We start from the raw sequence: 23,581 nt of genomic DNA, 5'->3' as shown, positions 1-23,581 counted from the left end.
TAAGCACAAACAGCAGTTAGGACCCATCATGCTGGTGCAACAAGTAATAGCTAATGGTAATAACAAGGCACTTGGGTGTCACTACTCATTTCGTCATTGAGGCGCACAGCTGAACGAAATTTAGAAGCCTGTACACACATGCGCACTCACGCACACACACACACTATAGCCCCCCTAGCCACTGACCATGCACAAGCCACATGTCTCCTTGAATAACAAATACTCTATATAAATGTACACAAAAGAAATAAATAACTACATTATAGAGATGAGCACATTACGCAATAAGAGTTAAAACACCTGTTTTTAGCCATCTCTGGGAGGGGGCAGCCATTTTGTCACAACTGTCGATTAAAAATGACATCACAGTTGCTCAGGGCTCAGGTAACAATCAATCAGAGCCCACCTGTTTTCTGAAGCTGAGCCATGATTGGTCGTTATCCGACCCCTGAGCATCTGTGATGTCATTTTCAGTCGACAAAAGTGACGAAATGGCCGCCCCCTGAGATGGCTAAAAATGGGTGAATTTTGCTGCTTAACTTAATATTCCACAAACACAAAATTAATCAGAATGCTTCAACTAATATTTCAACAAGTGGGCCTGCATAGAACATATAGTAGAAAAAAATATGTTTGGGTTGACTTTGGGAAAATTTCTATAGGCTGTCTGTGTATTGTTGGGATGAAGGCAACTGCTGACAGAATCAAAACATTTTTCAATTAGGGCCTGCCTACCACTCCTATACTTTAATAACTGAGTATCCCTGCTCTAGATTATGCTAGAAGTTGCGATGATCTTTTTCTTTGCTCAGAATTGTCTGATAATATGGGTAATGAATAATTGAAAAATGGATTATAGTTTTTATACAATTCTCTTATACAACTGCATATAATCTTTTGATATGTTCGTGTGAGATTTCCAGCCCGAAGATACATGTCCAACAAAGAATCCACATTAACTTCAAATTTGGCCATCATATAATTTGGGGCTTAACTATTTGCTTGTATGCCACTTGACTATATACATTAATTTATTTTAACCATCTCCAGCTACCTCACTAAAGATCTTGAGGCTATCTATTTGGCAATGATATCATTCATTGGATGCCAACTCAGTTACACATATATGAGAGTGGATAGGAAACCATGCACCACTCGAAAAAAACTGGAAAATAATAATGTATTTAATTATGTTAATACTATTATGGTAAATCCAAAGCTGGGCACACCTGTCCGTCAGCTGCAGCAAGCTTTGTGACAGGTGGTCATTTTGGCTCTTCAATTATGTTTTCTTTAATTTAGCTCTGGATGTCTGCCATGTTTTTGGGCAGCTTGGCTGGGCCCAATCAATACGGATGAGGCACCTGGCTCACAGCCCTGGCTTTAGAGTATGTGTGTGTATAGTGGGTGTGTGGTGCAAATGTGTGTGTGCAACAAGTGCAAAGACGTGCCATGAGCTTATAGCACGGGTGTCCAACTTTCAAATGTCTCCCTCCTCCAACACACCTGATTCAAATTATCAGGATTGTTATCAGGCTTCTCAGAGCTTGCTGATGAGCTGATCATTTGAATCAAGTGTGTTGGAAATAGGAAACATCTAAAACATGCTGGATCGGGGCCCTTGACGACCGGAGTTGGAAACCCCTGGCATAAAGTCTAGCATTGAAAGAGTTGATTGGCACAGCTTCAATGAAAGGGAAAATTGCCTGATGTTTAATGCTATGTCTTTATGTAATATGTGCATTTTAAAAGAAAACTCTCCACATTAAAACATGTGTGAGACTCTCAAGCACATGCCAAAGAAGATGTTGTAACTTGTAACCCCAAAGCATAATTCTCTTTTCGCTATACAAAGCCTGAGAAAGTCACTTCAGGATAATAACAATGCTAGATCAAGGACATAGAGAATGGCACAAATGTGGAGTGACTTCAAGATTACCCCATTTGATAATGATTTAGGATGAACATTTGAACAGAACGTAACAATATATTTTACAGACAGGTGTAATAGAAGTCTCCAAATCCCATATATTCTGGTCATCAGTAAATGCCTCTAGGCCATTCACAGGGTGGTTCTGTTATTTTCATACAGAAAACCAACATGTCCTCCTTGCATCGATTTAACTTCTGGCTTCAAGTCAAAATGGTCGCCTCCCACCGACCAATTTTGTAGGTCAAAGGGGATTTCTGCTTCTCTCGCTCCCAGTCACAGTTTCATGCGCTCCCAGAACATTTGTTCTGACGATGTGGGCGGATTAAAACCACTTCTAGGTCTGAAATATGAAACAATCACATGCAAAACATGCAAAAAAAGGAACAGGAAAAAAAGTAATTACTTCCTTACCTTTATTCCTGTGGCTGGCTTCCTCAATGGAAGGGGGTTAAGTGCTGTGTGACGACTTATTATTACCCAACGCAAATGTCATATGTCGCAACAAGTCATTCTCAATAATGAATGTGGCTCTTGTCCATGAGAAGTAAAACTGAGGATCCCCTGTGAGGCTACAGGCACAAAGCAAAGTGCTTGAGAGACGTGGACCTAACTTCATTCAACAACTATTTGACATTGACTGGGTATGGTAAATGTCTACAAAATGGTTTCAAGAATACACATTTCTCATTTAAGGTCGAATTAACACCCTCCAAAGGCGTTTTGTATTAATAGTTTGTCCCTTTTCTGTAGTAGTAGTCCATTAGATGCTTGTGTCCGAAAACACCTGTTTTACCCACCGGATTTCTACATTGTAATGCGTTCCCTTCTTGCTGCATTATTTTATCCACGTGTTAAAAATCAAGCTTCTCCTTAGCATTTCCCGTCTTGCAGCATTAAACATACCTCGGAAGCAATCAGATCTATCCGATCGTGCAATCAATCTGTATTGCAATTCACTTGCTCGATTCTCAATCTATCACTGAATAGAGTGTCACCTTAAAAGCTCCTTTAGCTGCCGGTTCTAGATTCAAATGACCCCCTTCAGACATTCAATACGACTTTTAAGCATTCACTCTAGAACCGTAAGTGACAAACGTTTGCAGCTGCTGTCCTTCTCAGAGGGTGATCAGAGATGTACTTAAGATGCTGAAGATGAGCACCACATGTAGTGGCATTATGGATACTGCCTGGTTTAATTATCCTACACGTCAGCGTTGTGACTACTGCTGACGTTCCTATCATGGATAGGGTTGTTACCACTCAGACTCTCTGCACTTAGTTGAGTTTTGTTCTTCATATCCCGTGACAGGCCGGCATTCCCCAGCTCGCCAGAGTGAACATGATGTACTTGAGGGCCATGAAGTGGAAATGGGATATGACAGAATTTTCACAGTTCACCCCATCTTATTGCATCTAAAGTGGAAGCAGGAGAGTTGTCGAGTGAGAGATATTACCACTGTCACCACGATTGCATAGGCTGAGTACATTATGAGAACGTTATGGTCAGTTTGCAGCTTTTGTTGGCTGTAGACAGAGGATCAAGATAAGAGTGTGGTGACTCAGCAATTACTCCAACAGTGAAGTTTCTCTGTGTTGGTGCATACTGGAATGACATGTCTCATTCTATGTCAGTCTGGCTCTGTTTTAAAACTATGGCTTAATCGCTACATTGTTTTCCTTACAAATCAGTTCGATTGCAGAGTCCTGCATTGCCCGCTCAAATTATTATTTGTGCAACATTACAATGCTAAAGCCTTTCATTTTGGGTTCCTTTGTATCTAAAAAGCAGTTCAGAGTAAATGAACCACAATGGGACTTTGGCTTTAAATCCAAATCCGAGCAGTGACATTGTCAATGGCAGCATTATTGCTGATAGTTCATAAGATCTATCTGGATCGTTTCTTCCTTGTTTGTGTGCTTTTTGCTCAGTCGGTGGCCCTATAATCTCACCGCTGTGTTGACATCAAGGCTGCCCATTGTGCTCAGCACTGATAAGAGATACTATGCAGGCACAGTAATAGATGGATTATACACTACAGTACAGACTGAGTTCAGCATGTGTATATTGGGTGGGTAAAATAACAGGATTTTCATTGCTATATCTGGCATTCGCTCTTTTAAGCCTCATTGGATTTAGCAGGGTTTGCTTTGTTTTGCTACAAATTCTCATTTTCTGGCGGTTTCTCTCTTTGTGTTTTATGCTCCCTCTCCGTCCATCTCGCCGTCTCCAGCATCCCTTTTTCTCAATGTTCGTTATTTTCCCTCAAAGCTCTTTCATACAGAAACTCAGATCTGACAAGAGGGCAGTGATATCTTCCTGTCCCCCATTTTTTTACTGTAATATTCCCAAGTAGCAATAAACACCCACATTTAAAGTTATTTTAAAGCTAGTAGTGATAGACAGTTGCTAAAATAATACCTTTTACCTAATTTATCGTAGGTATGATGTTTTTTTTTTTGTTTTTTTTCAGAATATCATGGTCCAAAAGTGGGTGATACGTAGGCCTACTGTAAATTTCAATGTTTGGTCACATTCTGGCACCTCTGGCTTTTCAGCAGAACATTCTCTTTTGTTGATATCTCAATTGCAGGACTTCTTGGTGCGAAATAACAAAGCAGTAAAATTACCAGAGACTATAACTTTGTTTTTTATGACCCTCATTATTAACTTGGAATACCGCCATACTAATCCAACTAATTGTGAAGTATTTGGTAACCTTTAAGTTGTAAGTTAATGGCCAGCTCACAACTTATTTTTCATGTTTATTAGAGAACAACAATTACATGCATGGCTTCATGCTGCTTTTAATGCCCACGTCGCTTGTAAACTCACTCACAGTATCAAAACTGGTTGTTATAATAAGTATGATTTAGATGAAACATCCAGAACCTCATCTTCCCGAATCACAGCTTGATTCTTGACCAGTTCTCCTAACATCTAGTTCAAGTTAATTTTTTTAGTGGCAATACAATACAATACAATACAATACAATTTTATTTATATAGCGCATTTCATAACAGCTAGGGCTGTAACAAAGCACTTTACAATACAATAAAACAAAAACAATAAAATGCTGTGGTACATGTATTAATAAATATAGACATAAATAATATATAAAATATAATAAAAATAAAAATAAATAAAGCCAATAAATTGACAAAACACTATATACAATTGACACCAGAAAAGCATCATCCTGCACCCAAATCCTTGTAATAAACAGTCCATTGTGCAACTACAATATAAGGGAGGCGGATTGCACAATAAATACAATTACATTGGGTTGATGCTTAACCCTGCGCGCACACATACACATAGCAATATATCATTGGTGGTGTATGCAATGCTGCTGCAGTGTTGATCACAGTGTCGATTAGTTTTCCCTCAACCCAGTAATTATAGTGGCACATAGCAGTTGAAGTCTGTTTGTGGGCCAAACGGTCAATAAGGTGTTTCAGAATGGTGTGAATATGCTGAAGATGGACCCTATTTATCCAACCATTCATTTTCTGTACAGCTTCTCCTCAATAGGGTTGATGGTGAGCTGGAGTCTATACCAGCAAAACGGGCGTCCGTCATAGGCAGAAAGACGGACCGGTCTGTCACATGCACGGAATGCCCAGCTCTGGTGTAGCCGATACAATAAAATCTACACGCATATTAAAAACGTCTTCCAAAATTAACTTATGGCCTAAACAGTACATTTCGTAGAGTACATTTTACTCTAAAAAGACTATATTTGGTCCAAGTCCAATGTAAATGTTACACAGAAAAACATTTAGAGTGTTATTTACTTTGAAAAAACTAATAAAGTTTTTTTCACTCAGAAATTCCAAGTAAATTTTACAAGGAGAGTTTTGAGTAAATTTAACTTGGATTGTATTAGTTTAATAAAAAAAAAAAAGTCACACAAGGTTTGATGACTGTACCAACAAACTGCAGGTTGGAAGACGGCTACCCTACCACCTGAACCATTGCGCTCTTAATGTGACTTTTGTAAATCACTGATGTCAGGCGGAATATTTGTATCTTGTACGTCAGGATTTAGTGGTGGTGGTGGTGTGGGATTGGGGGGGGGTTCAATTTGAGTGGGGGTTCTCCATTTTTGGGGGTTCTCCATTTGGAGGTACCAGTAATTTACCAACTCACAGTAGGTGTGACATGGCTCATGTGGTAGAGTGGCCATTTCCTAACCTGATGGTTGTTGGTACGTTCCTCAAACAATGTGTGACTTTTTTTTTTTTCATTTCATTTTCATTTTTAAACTAGGAAGACACAACAAAACATTGTTCTTACATTTATTCCGAGATAACAGACCAACAAGAAGCGGGAGACACAGGGCACACAGCTTGCAGCAAAGTGTCTGCCTAAAATTAAGAAGGGACGCAGTAATGTTGACCAGGAACTGACAAAACATAAACAAATACTACTCAGTTGAAGTCACTTTCATTACACACAGTGTTGCAGACGCAGTGTTAAAACATCAGAAATAAAGCCTGCTGTCTCAAGACGTTAGACAGTAACACTACAAGGTGGTTCAAACTCGATCAAGCAATCCGTTTGAATTCACCCAGAACAGAGGACTGCACATTGCTTGTGGTTTTCATGTTAAAGTGATGCCATGCTGACCGATCTGTACTTGACCATAACTATTGAAAGCTAATTAGCAACATAGCTTTGTGCCTGTGGTCCTTGATATCATTATGTTTTACTACAGGGCCATGCAAATATTGACTTGTTTCCAAAATACGGAACATAGAGCTGTACTTGTAATAGAGTTGATTGAAGAATTGTGACAGTGGAAAATGTCCTGGGTTGTTAGGTACTCACTAAAATACTTTCAGAGATGTTATGATGTGAATGGTACAGTCCAACCCTCAATCAAAATGGCCATCCTCATTACCAGCAAGCAAGTAGCTTGGACGAAGAAACAAATGATGCGCGTCGTTTTTAAAACAAAACACGTGAGAACAACCTTTGTTGTCTTGACAGCAGTGGACTGGAGATTATTGGTCATTTTTCAGCTCAATTTGAAACCATAACTCCTACAACTAATAGATGTAGGCTATTTTATACAATATGATGCTGGTGACTTTATTGATAGAGTGTGTTGTAAAGGGGTCCAGCAGAGACAATAAAAACACAATAAATTGTAAGTGTGCATTCTCTTTTCTTATGCCAATGGTTCTAACCTTGTTTGCTTTCTGTCGTTTTTCTCTTGCAGTTCAGCAGAGGAGAAATTTCGGTGGAACAACCAAGGTAGTAAATCCTTCTACTAAAATCTCATCATAAATTTAATCTAGTGCGCCATTGTTTGGATTCTGCCACGGCTTTGTGCTGACTGTGCATATTGAATCATGCTTTCCCCATTGTTCAGATTCAATTCTGTACAAGAAACGTGATGGCTGCTGTAGAAAAGGTCTTGTGAGCTCTGCGTGTGCAGGCACAGAAAGAACATAAATTCTTCTCTCAAGTAGTCCTGCATTTCTGACGGAAGGTTGAGTAAAAACCGCGCAAGCATATGCTTTCTAATCAATTTGTCTTTCAAACAGATTATGCTTGGCACATCAATCTGTTTCTATTGAGCTTTGACATGTAAGTGATGTCTGTGTAAAGATTCGGACCTCAAGGAAACTCATAAATTCGTTCAAAAACATTTCAATCTTAAGTCTTTTAAAGTGACTGCTTAGACCTCTGCTGTACGAATGCCAGCACAGCCTTCTGAAATGTTTGATTAAATTAGTTTGGTGAAGAAGAAAGACTTTCTCACCCCAATTCCTTTTGATCTTGTCATAACTCCGTTTACCATTAAGAACCCATCCTCTCTGAATAAAATGTTTCAAAAATTAAATGAATTTGGGGTGGGGTGATGCTAACACTAAAATATTATTAAAATACTTTGTAGTTATAAAACCCCCATGCAAAGGCAACACTGGAATTGGTTTCACCCAGTGTCATCTGCGGGATAGCATCAACTGAAGTCAATAAAACTGTCCTCTGTAATCCACTCACTAAAACCTTTTCTATTACCATTTGTCTCCCTTTCTCTCAACAAGAGACTAATGTTGCTCCTAGGACTCGTTTGGATGGATTTGTCCTCTTGGCTGCTAAGGCAAGGCTAACCAGTAGAAATCAATGCCACAAGATTTTTTGCAGGGTCATTAATTATATTTCCCCCATGACTCAAGCTCCACTCTTCAGACCTGCGGGCGCTAACTTGTGTGTTCACTATCTAACGAATTGTGTGTCCTGTTGGCTCAGGTGTAAAAATAGTGGACACAGTGCATTTTAGGTAGCCCTGATTTAGGGCTGTCACTATTGATTATTTTTCAATTCGATTATTCTATCCATTATTCTATTTATTAATCGAACACCGATCCATCCATTATCTGAACCGTTTATCCTCACTAGGATCGCGGGAGTGCTGAAACAGAGGTTTACGAATATATTATTGTGATTAAACACAAAAAGTAATCAATCTTTTCATGAAGTGTTATAGGAATAAAATAAAAATGCTGTTGCGAGGCTGAAATCAGAGGCTAAAATCACATTTGCAATGCAGATGCAAATGAAGTTTGAAGTGATGGAATTGGAAGTATGATTAGAAGACAACAAAACAATATGACTGAGATACAGAAAATAAGTCTTAATCGCTCTGATGATTTTGGTAAAGCCAGCAAACGTATAAAAGTCATGTTTTGTTTGATGTATCTCATCACAAGCGCCGATCATGTGTAAAGCCCTTTTCACACTGCACTTAGTAGGGCACAGCATGCAGTCGGCAAACCCATTCGCTGTGTATGTGGTGAGGGGTGGGGACCCTCAAATGGAGCGCTGCTGGGTGGCGCGGAATAGCACAGTACAGCAAGAGGATTTCTGCCACAGCAGCAAGTGAGCAATTAAAAGATGTATAGGAGAGCGGCGTCACCATGATGTCAACTGGCAGAATGATTTAGTGCTATTTTGGCAGGCATATATACAGTTAATGGTATGAGGATAACGGAGGAAGCGTGAATAAATGTGGTTTCTCAGGTTATTGAGATTTGAGACATACGGTGACGTGTTTAAGACACTGCTCCCTGTTCAGCCTGAAATACACCTTGAAGTGGTCTTGGCGGACTTGTACCTCAGCAATGAAAATCTCTGGGCCCTATTTGCATGAGCAGTATAACAAGTTTAGCGCAAAGCACAGTTGAACTTTGCATATGGGTTTTTTTTCTTTCCGTATTTTCTTAGATTTTACACATGTAGAATTGGGCGTTTGCGCCGTTGTAGGATGGAACGTAGAGGACTCCCAGCCAATCGTAGCGGCATCTCTCATTTGCATTAAAATCAGGGTGGTTGGAGTGTACGCCATGCTTCATAATGCAGAAAACGAAAGACTCGCTGGAGTCCGCGCCTGACATTGATGCGCGCAAATTGCGCTCATACAGCTAAACTGCAAGATCCCACCTTGCGGAACACCTCACCAGGGAGGCGTCCAGGAGGCATCCTAACCAGATGCCCGAGCCACCTCACCTGGCTCCTCTCAGTGCGGACGAGCCACTGCTCGACTCTTGAGTCTCTGGAACGTGGGTGAAGTTCTACCGGAGGTGGGAGTTGAACTACTGCTGACTGGGTACTGACAGGGCCCGTTCCCCCACCCAGAGGCAATAAGTATGCCTACACCTGCTCTGCATCTCTCACCATGGGCAACTCCAGAGTGGAGGAAGAGAGTCCAACCCCTCTCAAGAGGACTGGTAGCAGAGCCCAAGCTATGTGTTGAAGCAAGCCCAACTATGTCTATGTCTTCTTGACCTCGCACACCAGCTCGGGTTCTTTCCCTGCCAGAGAAGTGACATTCCACATCCCCAGAGCCAGCTTCAGTAGCCGGGGATCAGACCGCCAAGGTCCCTGCATCCGGCCACCGCCAAGCTTACACTGCACCCGACGTCTCCGGCCCCTCTCACAGATGGTGAGGCCATGAGAAGGGGGACCCATGTTGTCCGGCTGGGCCCGCATGGGTACCTCTACAAAAATAGGGCCCCCCAAGTTCCCGCTGTGCCATTAGTAAAGGAAGCACCCAGTTTCTTTTTCGCTGCTTGTCCCTTCCTCATTCTTAAAGTGAGCATACGTATGGCTTTGTTTTGCAACAATGCTAGGTATATCTTGTCGAGGTGTGGTCTTTTTCTCTTCTAAACCAGTAGCAAAAGTCTTCGTACTTACTTCTGTTAGGCTGCTACATCAGCACTTCCAAATATTGGCACATTGGCAACCGAGGCGCCGTCATCTTGCCGCTCTGCCGCACGACACTTTCACACTGAGCGAGTTCACTGAGCGAGTTCAGTGTGGAAAAGGGCTTGACGCCGCATTTAAAACTTGGGACAACACACCCTTAAAATAAATGACGATTGTCACAGTGCACTAAAATGACCTAGGTGCAAGGAAATGCAGTTTTGACATTGGTGAAATCAGTCACTCTTTCAATCTTTCGTAAGATACATTCTCCCCCATCAAATCTCATTTTGCCTTCGTCTCCTCGTCGTAGTCATGCATGGCGATGCCATTTACACCTGCCTTTCAGATGCGGTATTTAAAGACGTTAAATGAGCCTCCGCAATTTGTCTCATGCATGCTAAATCACATTGCCCATGCTGAGTACATTTATTTGTGCATTCTCCTCGACAACAAAAAAATGAAATGTGTTGCACATTTGGCAGATGCAATCCTTCATATGCCTATTTTGCTGAGCTTCCACATCTGTTTGCGTGAGCAATCAAGCTTGCACCCTTTTTTTAAAATGTTCAAACCATTAGTAAACCCATTTTGTATTCATTAGGCTTTTAAGGCAATATTTCGACTTTCATTCACAATAATGCTATTTAGTAAGTACGTTTTGTGACTTTGACTGGACGAAAAGAGACTAGTTCAACAGGCTGAAGAACCACAAGGAAAAATACATTTCATGGACAGAAATATTTAGGTACCTGGTCATTAACCCACACTGACTGGCATTGTTCTCAGCTTCCACTCTTGTAGGAAATCTATCAACAAGGATTTGAATTTTGCCTTTGGGATTTTTTTTAACTATCCAAGAGCATTATTTATGAGGTCAGACCTTCGGACACAAAAGAAAACTAAGTACTGACATTCAACTTACACTTTGTCCATGCTACATAGGTCGAGATACAAACACATGCAAATAGGCTTCTATGGACATGCATCAGAGAGAAATGGACTGAGTGTGTTGCACTCAAACGCAACAGTATTTGAGAAATAGATACAGAAATGGTCTACATTGACGTTCCGCACATTAGTTAATTCCACTCGTAGCACGGCTTAATTCTACATCCATATAGTATACGAACCAAGTCCTTGCAGACTAACTTACCTCCACCCATTGATGATGCATTTTTGAGGTTTGTCTTGTGCACTGTGGCAGTCATGCTTGAAAAGTAAATAAAGGGCCTTCCCTGAACTGTTTCCACAAAGCTGACCATATATACTTGTGACCATTCAGTCTAGATTTTTTATTTTTATTTTATCTTATTTTTTTATCAAGCACTCCCCTATAGTATAACATTGTACACACAGATGGACAGCCTTGAGGTGTCACAGAAAGCAGTACCCTGTAATGTTTTTCATCTGGTATTGTTGCCTGTACATGCAGATGGACAGAAGGACATAGAGGAGGAGCTGACAACAGGCCTGGAGTTGGTGGATTCCTGTATCAGATCGCTCCAGGAATCAGGCATTTTGGATTCGCAGGACACCTCTACGGGAGATAGTAAGACCATTGTTGTGATTATTAATACATGACTTCATTACAGTTTTTCTCAGTTGCTTTGGTACATTTCTTGGATCAGAATTGAAATGTGCAAAACATTAAGTGCATTTCCCAAAACAATTCATAAAAATAGAGGTTCTCTTGCAAAAGCCTTTTTCTTTCTCAAAATCCGTAGTAGGCTACATCTCTTAAAAATAAATATAAGTCAGTGTCAATGTGTACAGATGTCATCATGTCGTCAATATAACAGTGTACTCTGAAGGAATGTTCTGATGTCAACTGCCGCGTATTTTTTGATAAAAAAAAATCTGTATTTTAAATTGAAAGTTACATCATCGTGTAAGTGGAAGATTGATTGCAAGAGACTGGGGAAGATTCACATATTACTTTTACTGTTTGCACTATAGTTTGTTAACAAACCATCTCATTGTGATAGAGAAGGGAAAGGACAGCAATCCCTAGCACAGAAAAAAACTAAAAAAAACAGTTAAGTGTGAACATGGGACAATCTTAGGGAATACTGTCCTTGCACATGCAACACTGTAGGAATTACAGTGCAGTCTTCCTTCTTCCTTTGGACCACAAATTGTCATCTACATCATAAGAATTACCATAAAATCCAGTGAATAAAACGCCCCGTGTATAATATCACTCCCCGCCCCCTCAACAATATAACAACAACTATAGTGTATAATACAGTCCTCCGATTTGCTGGCATTCTTTATCGTCAGAGTGAATAACACGAATGAATAAAGATTCAAAACACACCAATAAAGTGTAAAAATCCAGTTTATAAACTATGCTATTTTCCCAGACCAATAATTAAGGTATGTATATGCATGTTTTTGAAAATCTTATTCTTGCACAGTATGTTCTATTAGTAATTTTAGTAAGCTATTTTCTATTCCTTTACTTTGCTTTTAAATCGCTCTAACTATGTTTGGAACTGCTATTAAATTTTCTTTTAGTTATAGAATGTGAAGCATCTTGGCTTACACTGTTTATGAATTGTTCTATGACTCAGTGATTCTATTTTTTTTATTTTATTTTATTTTATTTTTTTCTACAAACCCTAGATTGGTACTGCCTAGGTAAAAAAATATTAAATGTTTCATTTTTTTATCAAGCCCCTATATAATACATCCCCCCCCCCCCCCACACACACACACAAAAGTGTTATTCACTGCGCTGAGCTATTTCAGACAACTGATCAATCATTGGTTGATCTAATGCAGGGGTGCCCAAGTCCTGTCCCCGAGAACACCTATCCAAATTTGCATGAACTATCCAGCCTGTTTTAGATGTCTACCTCCTCCAACACACCTGATTCAAATGATCAGCTCATCAACAAGCTTTGCAGAAGCCTGATAACTATCCTGATCATTTGAATCAGATATGTTGGAGGAGGGAGACATATAAAACAGGCTGCATAGGGCATCTCGAGGACCAAATTTGGGCACCCCTGATCTAATGCTTCACACGTTTCCCTTTGTTAGAAATAGAAAAAAGTAAAGTCTAAATGTTTATAAATATGCTTGCCATATTATGATGACAATTTGTTCACCCATTTTGCATGGAGCCATACAATGAACAAACGCTAAAAAATTGAGGGTGTGAGACCATTCAACAGAGACCAATTATTATATATTTTGATCAACATGACATAAACAATTGATAGTGTTGGAAAGAGCAGAGAATTTGACGTAATTATTTGCATGGATGTGCATTTGCAACTTGAGTCAAATAAATGAGAAGTTGTTCTTTTGGCGTGCAAAAGTGACACAGCGATGTGAAGATTGAATGAGTAGTTTTGAGTAAGCACCGGTAAATACATTATTTTCATTCATACTATCATTTATGTGAATGGGTGACTGAGAGCAGTATACACAGGAGAGCTGTGGCTAAAAAAAATGGTCTCACTTTATGCCTGGGAATAACATTTTCAAAACAGCATTTTATTTTTACTCAAAATGTTCTGGAATGATGGGGCGAGCTAACCTCGCATCCCAAATTCAACCTGCACATAGGTATGCTTTGATGTAGCCTGCAATAGTCCAAATGTTGCATGATTCCCGTCTTGCTTCATGTCTCCAAAATGAGTAGGTGGTGTCCTTCATTTAGTCGATAAAAACGCCAACGCCTTCAGTCATGGATATCATACCCGTGTCTTTGCTCCAGTCCACCCCATGGGAGTGAAGTAACTGTCGGGAGACATGCAGAGTCGTTCCAATAGTTTGATATGCTAATCCATCCTCGCCGAGGTGTCAGCTGGCCTGCTGCTCACAGTACAAAGAGGCGCACACACCTACACGCACACACACTGGCATGCATTTACAGTGTATAGGTATACATACAGATAGACACATGAGCTGTTTACAAACACATGCTATCATGCACAGGAACATACATGTAGAACTCAAGGCCCCGGTAGGACAGACATTTTATATTATTGCATTTAGAAAGATAGGTTGAAGTTGTCCAATGTAGAAGTGCATCCACTAGTCTCATCGTAAAATAAGCATTGAACAGCATCTCATTTGCCAAGAGGATCATGTTTACCTTTACTAATGTGCTATAGATGCTATCAGTTTTGAACAATATTTATCGTTTGTATTATATTGCCCTATTGGACGTCTTGCCGTCACCATCAGACTTTTCAAGAAATAAGGAAAGCAGAAGGATTTAGCATTGTCTAAGTGCTGTTTTATTACCGTTAAAAGATTTTGTTGGCAAATATATCAGTATGCATGTTTTTCCGAGTTCATAATGTATGACCTTCAAGAGCCATTACTCTATTGGTAGAATAAATGGATCATACCATAAGAATCAATACTTTCCATTATGGACAAATTGAAAGAGAAATGACAATCATTTCTGTCAAATCTAAATAATATTTGCCATTCAGGATTTGACATGCTTCTTTACTTACAGTATGTGTTATTTTTCCCACTTGACTGGATATTGTAGTACATGCAATGTCATGAATGCCTTCATATCGTCTTGCTGCATAAAAATTCTCTTTCACCACCACCATTTTTAATCATTTTCTATTCTAACTGCTAACTGCTTTTAAAATGTTTTAAATAAATGTTGACTGGCTCCAAATACATATACATTTACTGAAATCATAATCATTAATGACTAGGAATAATTGCTCTGTTAGATTTGTAGGATCCTTATTGGGCAAGGGCATCCTTTTTCACTAAATTTGAATTCAAAATATACCACTTGCTATGTGGCAGTAGGAAGCGTTTTCCCAGCTAATTAGTAAATATGTAAAAATAATATTTGCTGTTTAATGATGCATAATAAAAAAACATATTTTTCAAATATCCAGCTTTAAAATGCATTATGGAAAGACAGTTAACAATGATGTACACCAATTCATTTCCAAAGGTTGAACATTTACTAGGTACTAGACTTAAGAAGTCGGATTGTGGTATCCTACTTTGTGGTGTTTCAAGTAGACTGTCTGGGTTGTTTGTCAAAGCTTGTATAGATGTGCAAACAAATTGAAATCATCATCTTAAAGTATACAGTACTGTTTCTTGTATTGTGCTCAAGGGATGTATTGTTGTCTTTTTTAATGAATTAAAAAAAGAATTCCAATTGTATATATATATATATATATATATATATATATATATATATATATATATATATTTATATACACACACCCAGTTCACATATATAGAAGAAGCCCAAATCCGAAATCCACTCCAACACTCTGACTGCTGAGCAGATTAGGGGAGCAACGCAGCAGAGTTAACTTTTTTTCATGCTTGATGCTAGCTCTGCAGTGTGCATGTTAATCTGTGTGAGTCTGTCCTACGCAGTTACTTGGGACCGTGCATGCAGTGGTGTGCACACATCTGTGTGTTTTTGTGTGCGTGCTCTTGAATGCAAACCCCTCTAAAGGGTATCTGAAAATAGAAAACTTATGAAATATTCAAATGTGTCAATAGAGAATGTTGGCTATGATGTGGAAGGAAAGACACTCAGCTTTTGTGCGAGTGTGTTTGCTTGTGTGTACTGTGAGCTCCATTTAAAAAAAGAGATGAAGGAATCAGTGCTGTCCACAACCGCACGTGCAGATGAATGTACTGTATGTGCATGTTCGTCATCATCACCCTTGGAAGGAGAAGGGCAAGTGTGTGCGTCCATCCAAATCTGAAAATATATTAAAATGCACAATAAGAGACAATTTTACCACGCTCCATTACCCTCACTTAGATATCTTTTCCTCCAAACTCTCCTGGTCCTTGCACTTTCTCCCACTCGGTCACGTTAGGTGGATTCAGTAGAGCCTTCAGTGTTTGCCATCTCAGTGATAATATATTTATGACCCCCCTACCGCACCACACCCCACCCCACTCCACCCCACGATCCACTACCATATGAAATACACCTAAAATGGCATACAAAACAACATTCCCTGGCTGTGTACACAGAAACACAGGTTGAGTGCACGAGTGTGACTTCAACTAAGGCACCAAGCCCTTCACTGCATGAATTGCATTAGTGGCTTTTGACCCAATATGAGTCTATATATTGGACAGGAAGGCCTTGACCTAGTAAACTCCCCCAGCTCCCCTTGCTTAATACTGCACTTTAAATAATGCATGTCCGACTGGAGCCTTTTGATGTATTTAATAGTGACTTTTCACTTTGCCCAAGATGCATGTTGCCAAAAAGCATTTCCACGGTGACTCAATTACAGTTAGCTTCCAGTATTGTCCCATACAACTATTCCTTATTTATTTCATGCATATTGTATGTTATAGTGGAACCTCAGAGATTAACCATGATCCTCTCTAGGGTGCTAGGTGACTTGTGATTTGTTTGTATTTCAAATACATTTTTTTGGGTAGGTTATGGATGGCGTCGCCAACAGTATGCGCGCTAGACTTTTATGCAACTTTAGAAGCATTTTTTTCCCAAAATTGTTGTGTCCAAGCTACAGAATCATGAAGAAGTATTTGGCCTCTTCCCAAATTATTACTTTTTTTGAACATTTTCCCCAATTTAAAGCGTAATACCTTTAAATAAATATATCAGACATAATATATCCGACATAAATATAAATGATACAAATATAAATATCAGGCAAAAATAACTCTGGTAAATATAAAATGCAGTTTTTAAAGTTTTAGTTATTTTATTTATATATTTATTCAGTAAAAATTTCACGCTACCAATGAAAATGCTGTGGCCTGACCGTAAAGAGGTTGGTCATGCTTCAAAACCCTCCAGTGTTGCTAAATTAAAGTAATTTGCATGGAGGAGTGGGTCAAAATATTTACACAAAGATGTGAAAGACTCACTACCAGTTGTAGAAAACGCTTGATAGTTGCTGTTAATGGTGTCAATCATTTTTTCACAACGGGTCAGGTAGCTTTGAATATGTTTTTCCCCATCAATAAATAAAATCACCACTTTCAAATTATTCTATGTTTACTTGGCTTATCGTTTTGTGATCATTACATTTGTTTGATGATGATAAACATTAAAGTGGGTAAAATATGCCCCCAAAAAAGAAATGTACATCACTGGACTGTTCCACTATAATTTTTTTCTTTGCTGTGTCTAGCAAGTTGAGTCGAAAAAAGAAAGGTTTGAGTCTCACTTTTTATCTTAAAAGTTGATCAAGTATAATTGTCTCATAGACCCACAGGTCTCAATTTGTTACATAGTTTCTGCTCTGCCAAGTTTCTCTAATATTGTACAGTGTACTGTATGTAAAAAAAAAGTAACATGTCTATAATTAAAAGCCCTTGATGGGACACATCATTACTATCATCCCCAAAGTGAATTAATCAAGGACACATGAAAAATTTAACAGCTAATAAGAGTAATGGGAAAGCTTTGGCTCTCTGCTGCTTTCCTCCTTTGATGATTAATTTAAGTTCATTTTAAACTTTAGTATCCACCTGGGGAAATACAGCCCTTACAATCAACAGATTTATTGGGTAATTGTTTTGTTTTATTTTACCGTTTACCAGAGCATAGATTTCTTTTGCATGGTCTTCAAAAATTGTGTATTCTATCGGGTTAAAGCGGAAGTCAACCCAAACATATTTTTTTCAAGAATATGTTCTATGCAAGCCCACTAGTTGAAACATAGCATTCTGACAAATATTGCATTTGTGTAATAAAAGTTCATCCACCCGTTTTTAGCCATCTCAGGGGGTGGCCATTTTGTCACTTTTGCCGACTGAAAACGACATTACAACTGCTCAGGGCTCAGGGAACGACCAATCACGGCTCAACTTGAGAAAACAGGTGAGTGTGATTGGTCGTTACCTGAGACATTTTATGACACATTCTCACTGATCAGAATTATGGTATAGACCTCAGCTGTCCCTTTCGATGATTATTTGGAATGGGTTATAAATGATATCTTAAATAATATGATGAATACATATTTGGCACATGCACGCATAGCTACATACAATGTTTGTTTCATTGATGGGAGAGAAACTTCCAATGTGTCACAAGACTGTATTTGCATCAAAAGCATGAATTAGACTATGTATGGAAGAAAAAGGCTATGAAGCAGAACACTTGCAAAGTTTAAGAACAAACTCAAAAAAGGAATCTAAATTAGAGCCAGACGACTGGTATATAAAAGTTTAAAACAATTCTGCCAGGATGTAGGCAGTGTTGAGGAGACTAATGCATGGAAGCAGGTGAAGCAAGTCAGGAGGGCAGGGTGGTCTGAACAATATTTATGATCAAAAACAATAGCACGGGCACTGGAGTAAGATCTAAATACAACATCAAGGTCCTATTCAAAATCAAAACTCAAAGTAAACAAAGAAACACCGGGCAACAAAAACACCCAACAGCACAAGACAAAGATTGGACAAGGGTCAACGATAATGATTCAACCAAGACTGACCGAAAGCAGGGGAGTAAATACAAACAAACCGACGAGACAATAAAGACCTGGGTGGACAAAATAGCCAAACGAGCCAGGACAAGACGTGAACCACAAGAAAGCAAGACATTACTTGAAAGAAAACTAAACGAAAACACCGATCATGACAAACCTGATGGCTGAAAAAATAACTGTTCATTTATCTTTGCAGGGAGGCTAATTCAATGACTAAAACGATGATAGAATGAATCCTCCTTTGGAATGTCTGAATTCTATGCTTTATTCTGAAAGTGTAAGTGATGTAGTGAATTACACAGCAGTTATCAGTCATTCTGACATGTCTACTAATTCCGTGTTTCCCAACCTTTATTCAGCGTGGGCATCTATTTTACATTTGAAAAATCTCGTGAGACGCCATCAAACACAAATGTCACAAAAGGTGTGATTACTGAAATAAGACGATCCTGTCTTAAAATACTCACAAATTCACTGTACTTATGCAATGTGAAATCTGGACCTATTTAGTTGAACACAAAACTATTATTTTGCTATGACTGGCAACAGGTAGACACGCAGGTTTATTGTACCTTTTGCCATTGAATTGAAGAGCATTTACTTGTTCTGCCTGTCACTATACATTGCTGGCATAGATAGATGAACAACATTGCATTTGTAATCATAAAAGGATAGCTATCAGACAAAACAAGTGAAAATTTCCAGCCCTTGATGGTATCTCACGGCATGGTCGGGAATGACTGCAGTATGCTGTAGTCCGAGAGAATCTACATTCTGTATTGCAGGGGTCTTCAATCCTGTTCCTCGAGGTCCACTGCGCTGCCTGTTTTCCACTTTTCCATCCCTCCCTGCTGCAACACACCTGATTTAAAAGGCCAGGATCATTATCCAGCTTTTGAATCAGATGTGTTGCAGCAGGGAGGGATGGAAAACAGGCAGGACAGCAGACCTCGAGGAACAGGATTGAGTAAATGGTAACGGTGGGTAAATCGCCAGAGAATTTAACAAAGGAGAAAAGAAGGAACACAAATGTCTTGAAATACTGTACGTTTAACTTTTTTTCCCAAACACCTCTTTGGTTTTCCTCCCAATGTCTTTAAGTAGGTTTCCTCTGGTTACTTTAGTTATGATACCTAAATATTAAGTTGTTCTTACAAAATGCAGTTGGTTAATGACTATTGGGAGGCAGGTGAGACTTCCTCATTGCATTTCTTACACCAATTTTATTGTCATGGAGTGAAATGTCATACTATCCTCATTCAATAATACATATTAAAGTATATACCCACAGCTGATTTCCAAGTGATCTGGGGCAGAAATCATAACAGCAGGTGAGGCGTATAAAGTAAGACAGATGCAGAGAAGCTGCAAAGTGAGGCTAGAAAAAGAATCTTTTAAAAGGAGGTCGGGAACCTTTTAGGGTCACAGAGCATTAGAGGTTTGAATAACATAGTAGATAAAAAGCAAATGGCTGTCTTGAGGAAAAAAGAGTACACCAAATTGTTTTATTTCATACTAGCTTTCAATCTTTTTTTTCTGAAGTCTATTTCAAACTGATCCTGTGGCATGCATTTGCTGTAGTCACTCTTTACCCATAAAAAATACAAATACATTTCAGAACACGCGGGACACAAAGTGGGTTACAAAACGCCTTGAAGGCCATGAAGAGAATAAATCTTTACACAGTCAGTTTTATAATAATAATAATTTAGGAAAAAAAAAAACTTCTGAGAACACTTTTAAAAAGGAACATGACAGGAGATAAGCCAATACTTAGTGGATTTTGACTATGATCAAAAGTTTCTTTCAACTCATGACTCTTGAGCTAAGAAATCACCAAACATCTGTCAAACCCAACTGTCTTTTTCCCCCTGCATAAAGGGGAAAACAGACACTTCTTTAATGTGTAGTTATGACATATTTATTCAAATTCAAATTAATCTGTCTTGATGTTATACACTTCTCTCTTTATCTTTTGCCTTTCGCCCTTCAGGACAAGGACTTCTCTCTCATAGCGCTCTGCAGCTCAACAACCAGGATGCCTATGCAGCTGCCGGTTACCATAGTAACCAAGCAATGGCTCTCGGTGAAGTGGTCACGGGTCGCAGCGGACACGTTGGCGGGGCTGTTCACAGCTACAACCAAGTACACAAACACTACAATCCTTTCAGTCGCACCTCCTACTTACTTCCCACACAATAGTCAAGTCATGTTTCTCCACACATTGTCCACTCCAGGTGACATCCAGCCGGGCAGCTGCCCAACTGATGGGGACAGACTCCCCCTCCCAGCCCCACAGAGATTCATTTGCCCAACAGGCCATTGGAAGCGCCTTCCACATGCCCAGTGACGGCGGACCTACACCTGCTGGACCATCCATGTATTACTCCTGTGCCACCTTGCCTGCACAGGTACAGAAATCTCTCCATCCACGATAAATACATTTGCTTTTTAGCATAACACAAACCATAAAACCTGTGGAAAGCCATTCACCGAGCTCCTTAGGTTCTATTTATTCCATAAAAAGGGCAATTGCAATTTAGCATTGCTGCTAAAGGTAACGAGAGTCGAGTCAGTTAGTTGTACAGTACATACAGTAATTCTGTAGTTTCGGACTCTGGGAGGAAGCAATGGTGACTTAAAGCGGAAGTCAACACAAACATATTTTTTTCAAGAATATGTTCCCAGCAAGCCCACTAGTTGGAACACGGTATTCTGATTAATTTTGCGTTTATGGAGTATAAATTAAGCAGCAAAATGCACTCGTTTTTAGCCATCTCTGGGGGTGGCCATTTTGTCTTCTCTCGACTGAAAATGACATCACAACTGCTCACAATGACCCATCACGGCTGACCTGTTTACTGAATACGTCACTTCCGGTGGCTAGAGCCACGATTCCGCAAGCTTCCATGAGGTTCGGAAACACTCGGAATGAGTATGCAAAACCTATTTTCTAATCGATCTGTGGTTGACAACTTGCAGGAAGTGACTTGTATGTATTATAAAACCTATTACCAATGAGAATATGAATTTTAACAGACTCTGAAAAATGTTTGCACCCTGACCTTTAAGGCATGCTTACAGTGGACCAGTAATATCGTACCATGCTTCAGCATGATTACTCCTTTCCTGTATCGCACTCATCTCCACTTCATCACATTATTTGTTATACCATTTCACAATGCAAGGCCGCATTACTGCAACTTTCCTTTTCTTTGCCATTTTTCTTATTTTGCATAGGGAGGGATATGATTGAAATCTAATTGATCTAATTAGGACACATTTAGGGTAGATGTCCAAGCTTAGTGTTGTGTAGGGCCAAATTTTTGTGGGTCAAATGAACTGAAATTTAGGTGTCAAGAACGCCCGCTATGAATTGTTCTTGAAGTGTTGGCATGCCCTTTGAAGCACATTACAGTTTTCATTTTGTCAGGCACAGTTCTCTAACAACAAATCCTGTGACATCCTTCATCATCAAGCCTCTAGCATCACATATTTTTGCACGCAAGGCTTGTGCGAGGCAGTGAACTGAAGTTATATTTGATAATAAGAGACTTAGTCAATATTTAATGAGCAAGACTTTACAATACAAACTGTGACAGTAACACAGTTCTATTTTCCTGTACTATCACCGAATATGTGCCAAATGACAATGATCAATTTACTACCCATCCATTTACTTCCGCTTATCTGGGGTCGAGTCACAGGGGCAGCAGCCCAGACCTCTCACTCCCCATTCACTTCGTCCAGCTCTTCCGGGGGAATTCCAAGGCATTGCCAGGCCAACTGGGAGACAAAGTCTCTCCAGCGTGTCCTGGCTCGTCCCCGGAGCCTCTTCCCGGTGGGACATCCGCGGAACACATCACGAAGAAGACATCCACAAGGCATCCTAATCAGATGCACGAGCCACCTCATATACAGCGATATCTGCATTTTTCGATATATTGTGCAGCCCTACAACTTAGCTCATGACCTACCCAAAAAGGTTTTATGTCGGACCCCGGAACTACTTGCCAATCAAAGATTATTGCAAATTGTGCTTAGGTCACTGGCTGTAGGCTTTAATTAGTTCGTGGTTGCTATCCATCCTATTAATGCCAGAGGAAAACAACTGAACTGAAGTGCAGACACATAAACTGGCACTGGGTGTAAAAGGTTATTGGAAATAATATGGTGTGGTCTGAGTCTCTGATTTAATTGCAGGCAGAGGTGAAGATCTGGTGTCAGGGCTGAGTATTTGTAGCAGTGGAGGCAGCTGCTCTGGCTCCAGCATATACACCTGCAGTCCCTCTCTCTCTCACACACACACACCCACACACCCCCACACACACACAAGAGAGAGGAAGATTCATTCAGTGTCATGTGGCATAAAGCTGCAGATATAACAGAACTGTAGCCTTGGTATTTGTTAATGTCATAGCTCATGCACAATTCTTGCATGTATTATCAGGTTTAATTTCTTCCATTGGGCAGCCGCAATGCAGCAGCAAACCTGTTATCTATATTTCATATATGAGGAACTTCTACACTGCAACAATCTAAACTGTCATGTTAATGTGAAAGGAAGTTAATAGTTGTCATTAAACGTCATGTCATGTCATCTTCCACACCGCTTATCCTGTACAGGGTCGCGGGGAGGTGCTGGAGCCTATCTCAGCTGACAATAGGCGAAAGGCAGACTACACCCTGAACTGGTAGCCAGCCAGTCGCAGGGCACACGCACAGACACCATCACTGAGCGGGAACTTATCCCACGCTGCCCGCACACAACTCAGGCGTGTGTACCACTACACTATCAGCGACCCATCATAGTAAACATGTAAACAATAAAATATGTCTTCAACCAAATATCTGATGATGAGTGAAGAATGTGTGGCGCAGGGTAGAAATGGACAAAAAGAACTCAAACAAATCCAAAGAAAACATAAAGACAGACTACTATTCATACCAAAGGGCAATTTAGAGTTTTCATGCCGCATGCATGTT

At 39.7% G+C, this 23,581-nt stretch overlaps 1 protein-coding gene across 9 annotated transcripts in view; it reads left to right on the top strand.

Annotated features, from left to right (window-relative positions):
• Positions 1-23,581, top strand: part of ctnnd2b (catenin (cadherin-associated protein), delta 2b) — a 166,315-nt gene that overhangs the window by 65,475 nt on the left and 77,259 nt on the right. For all 9 annotated transcript variants that reach the window (XM_086042890.1, XM_086042891.1, XM_086042893.1 and 6 more), the window contains 4 exons: positions 7,159-7,193; positions 11,584-11,700; positions 20,589-20,740; positions 20,833-21,006. In XM_086042890.1, the coding sequence (XP_085899016.1) occupies positions 7,159-7,193; positions 11,584-11,700; positions 20,589-20,740; positions 20,833-21,006 (478 nt within the window). The remainder of the gene's footprint in view (positions 1-7,158; positions 7,194-11,583; positions 11,701-20,588; positions 20,741-20,832; positions 21,007-23,581) is intronic.

This window comes from Filicampus tigris, chromosome 10 (genome assembly GCF_054856515.1).
Source record: "Filicampus tigris isolate MCC_2025a chromosome 10, RoL_Ftig_1.0, whole genome shotgun sequence".
NCBI classification, from domain to species: Eukaryota; Metazoa; Chordata; class Actinopteri; order Syngnathiformes; family Syngnathidae; genus Filicampus; species Filicampus tigris.
The sequence above is the reverse complement of the archived record's forward strand: the minus strand, read 5'-3'. Positions and strand labels throughout refer to the sequence as shown.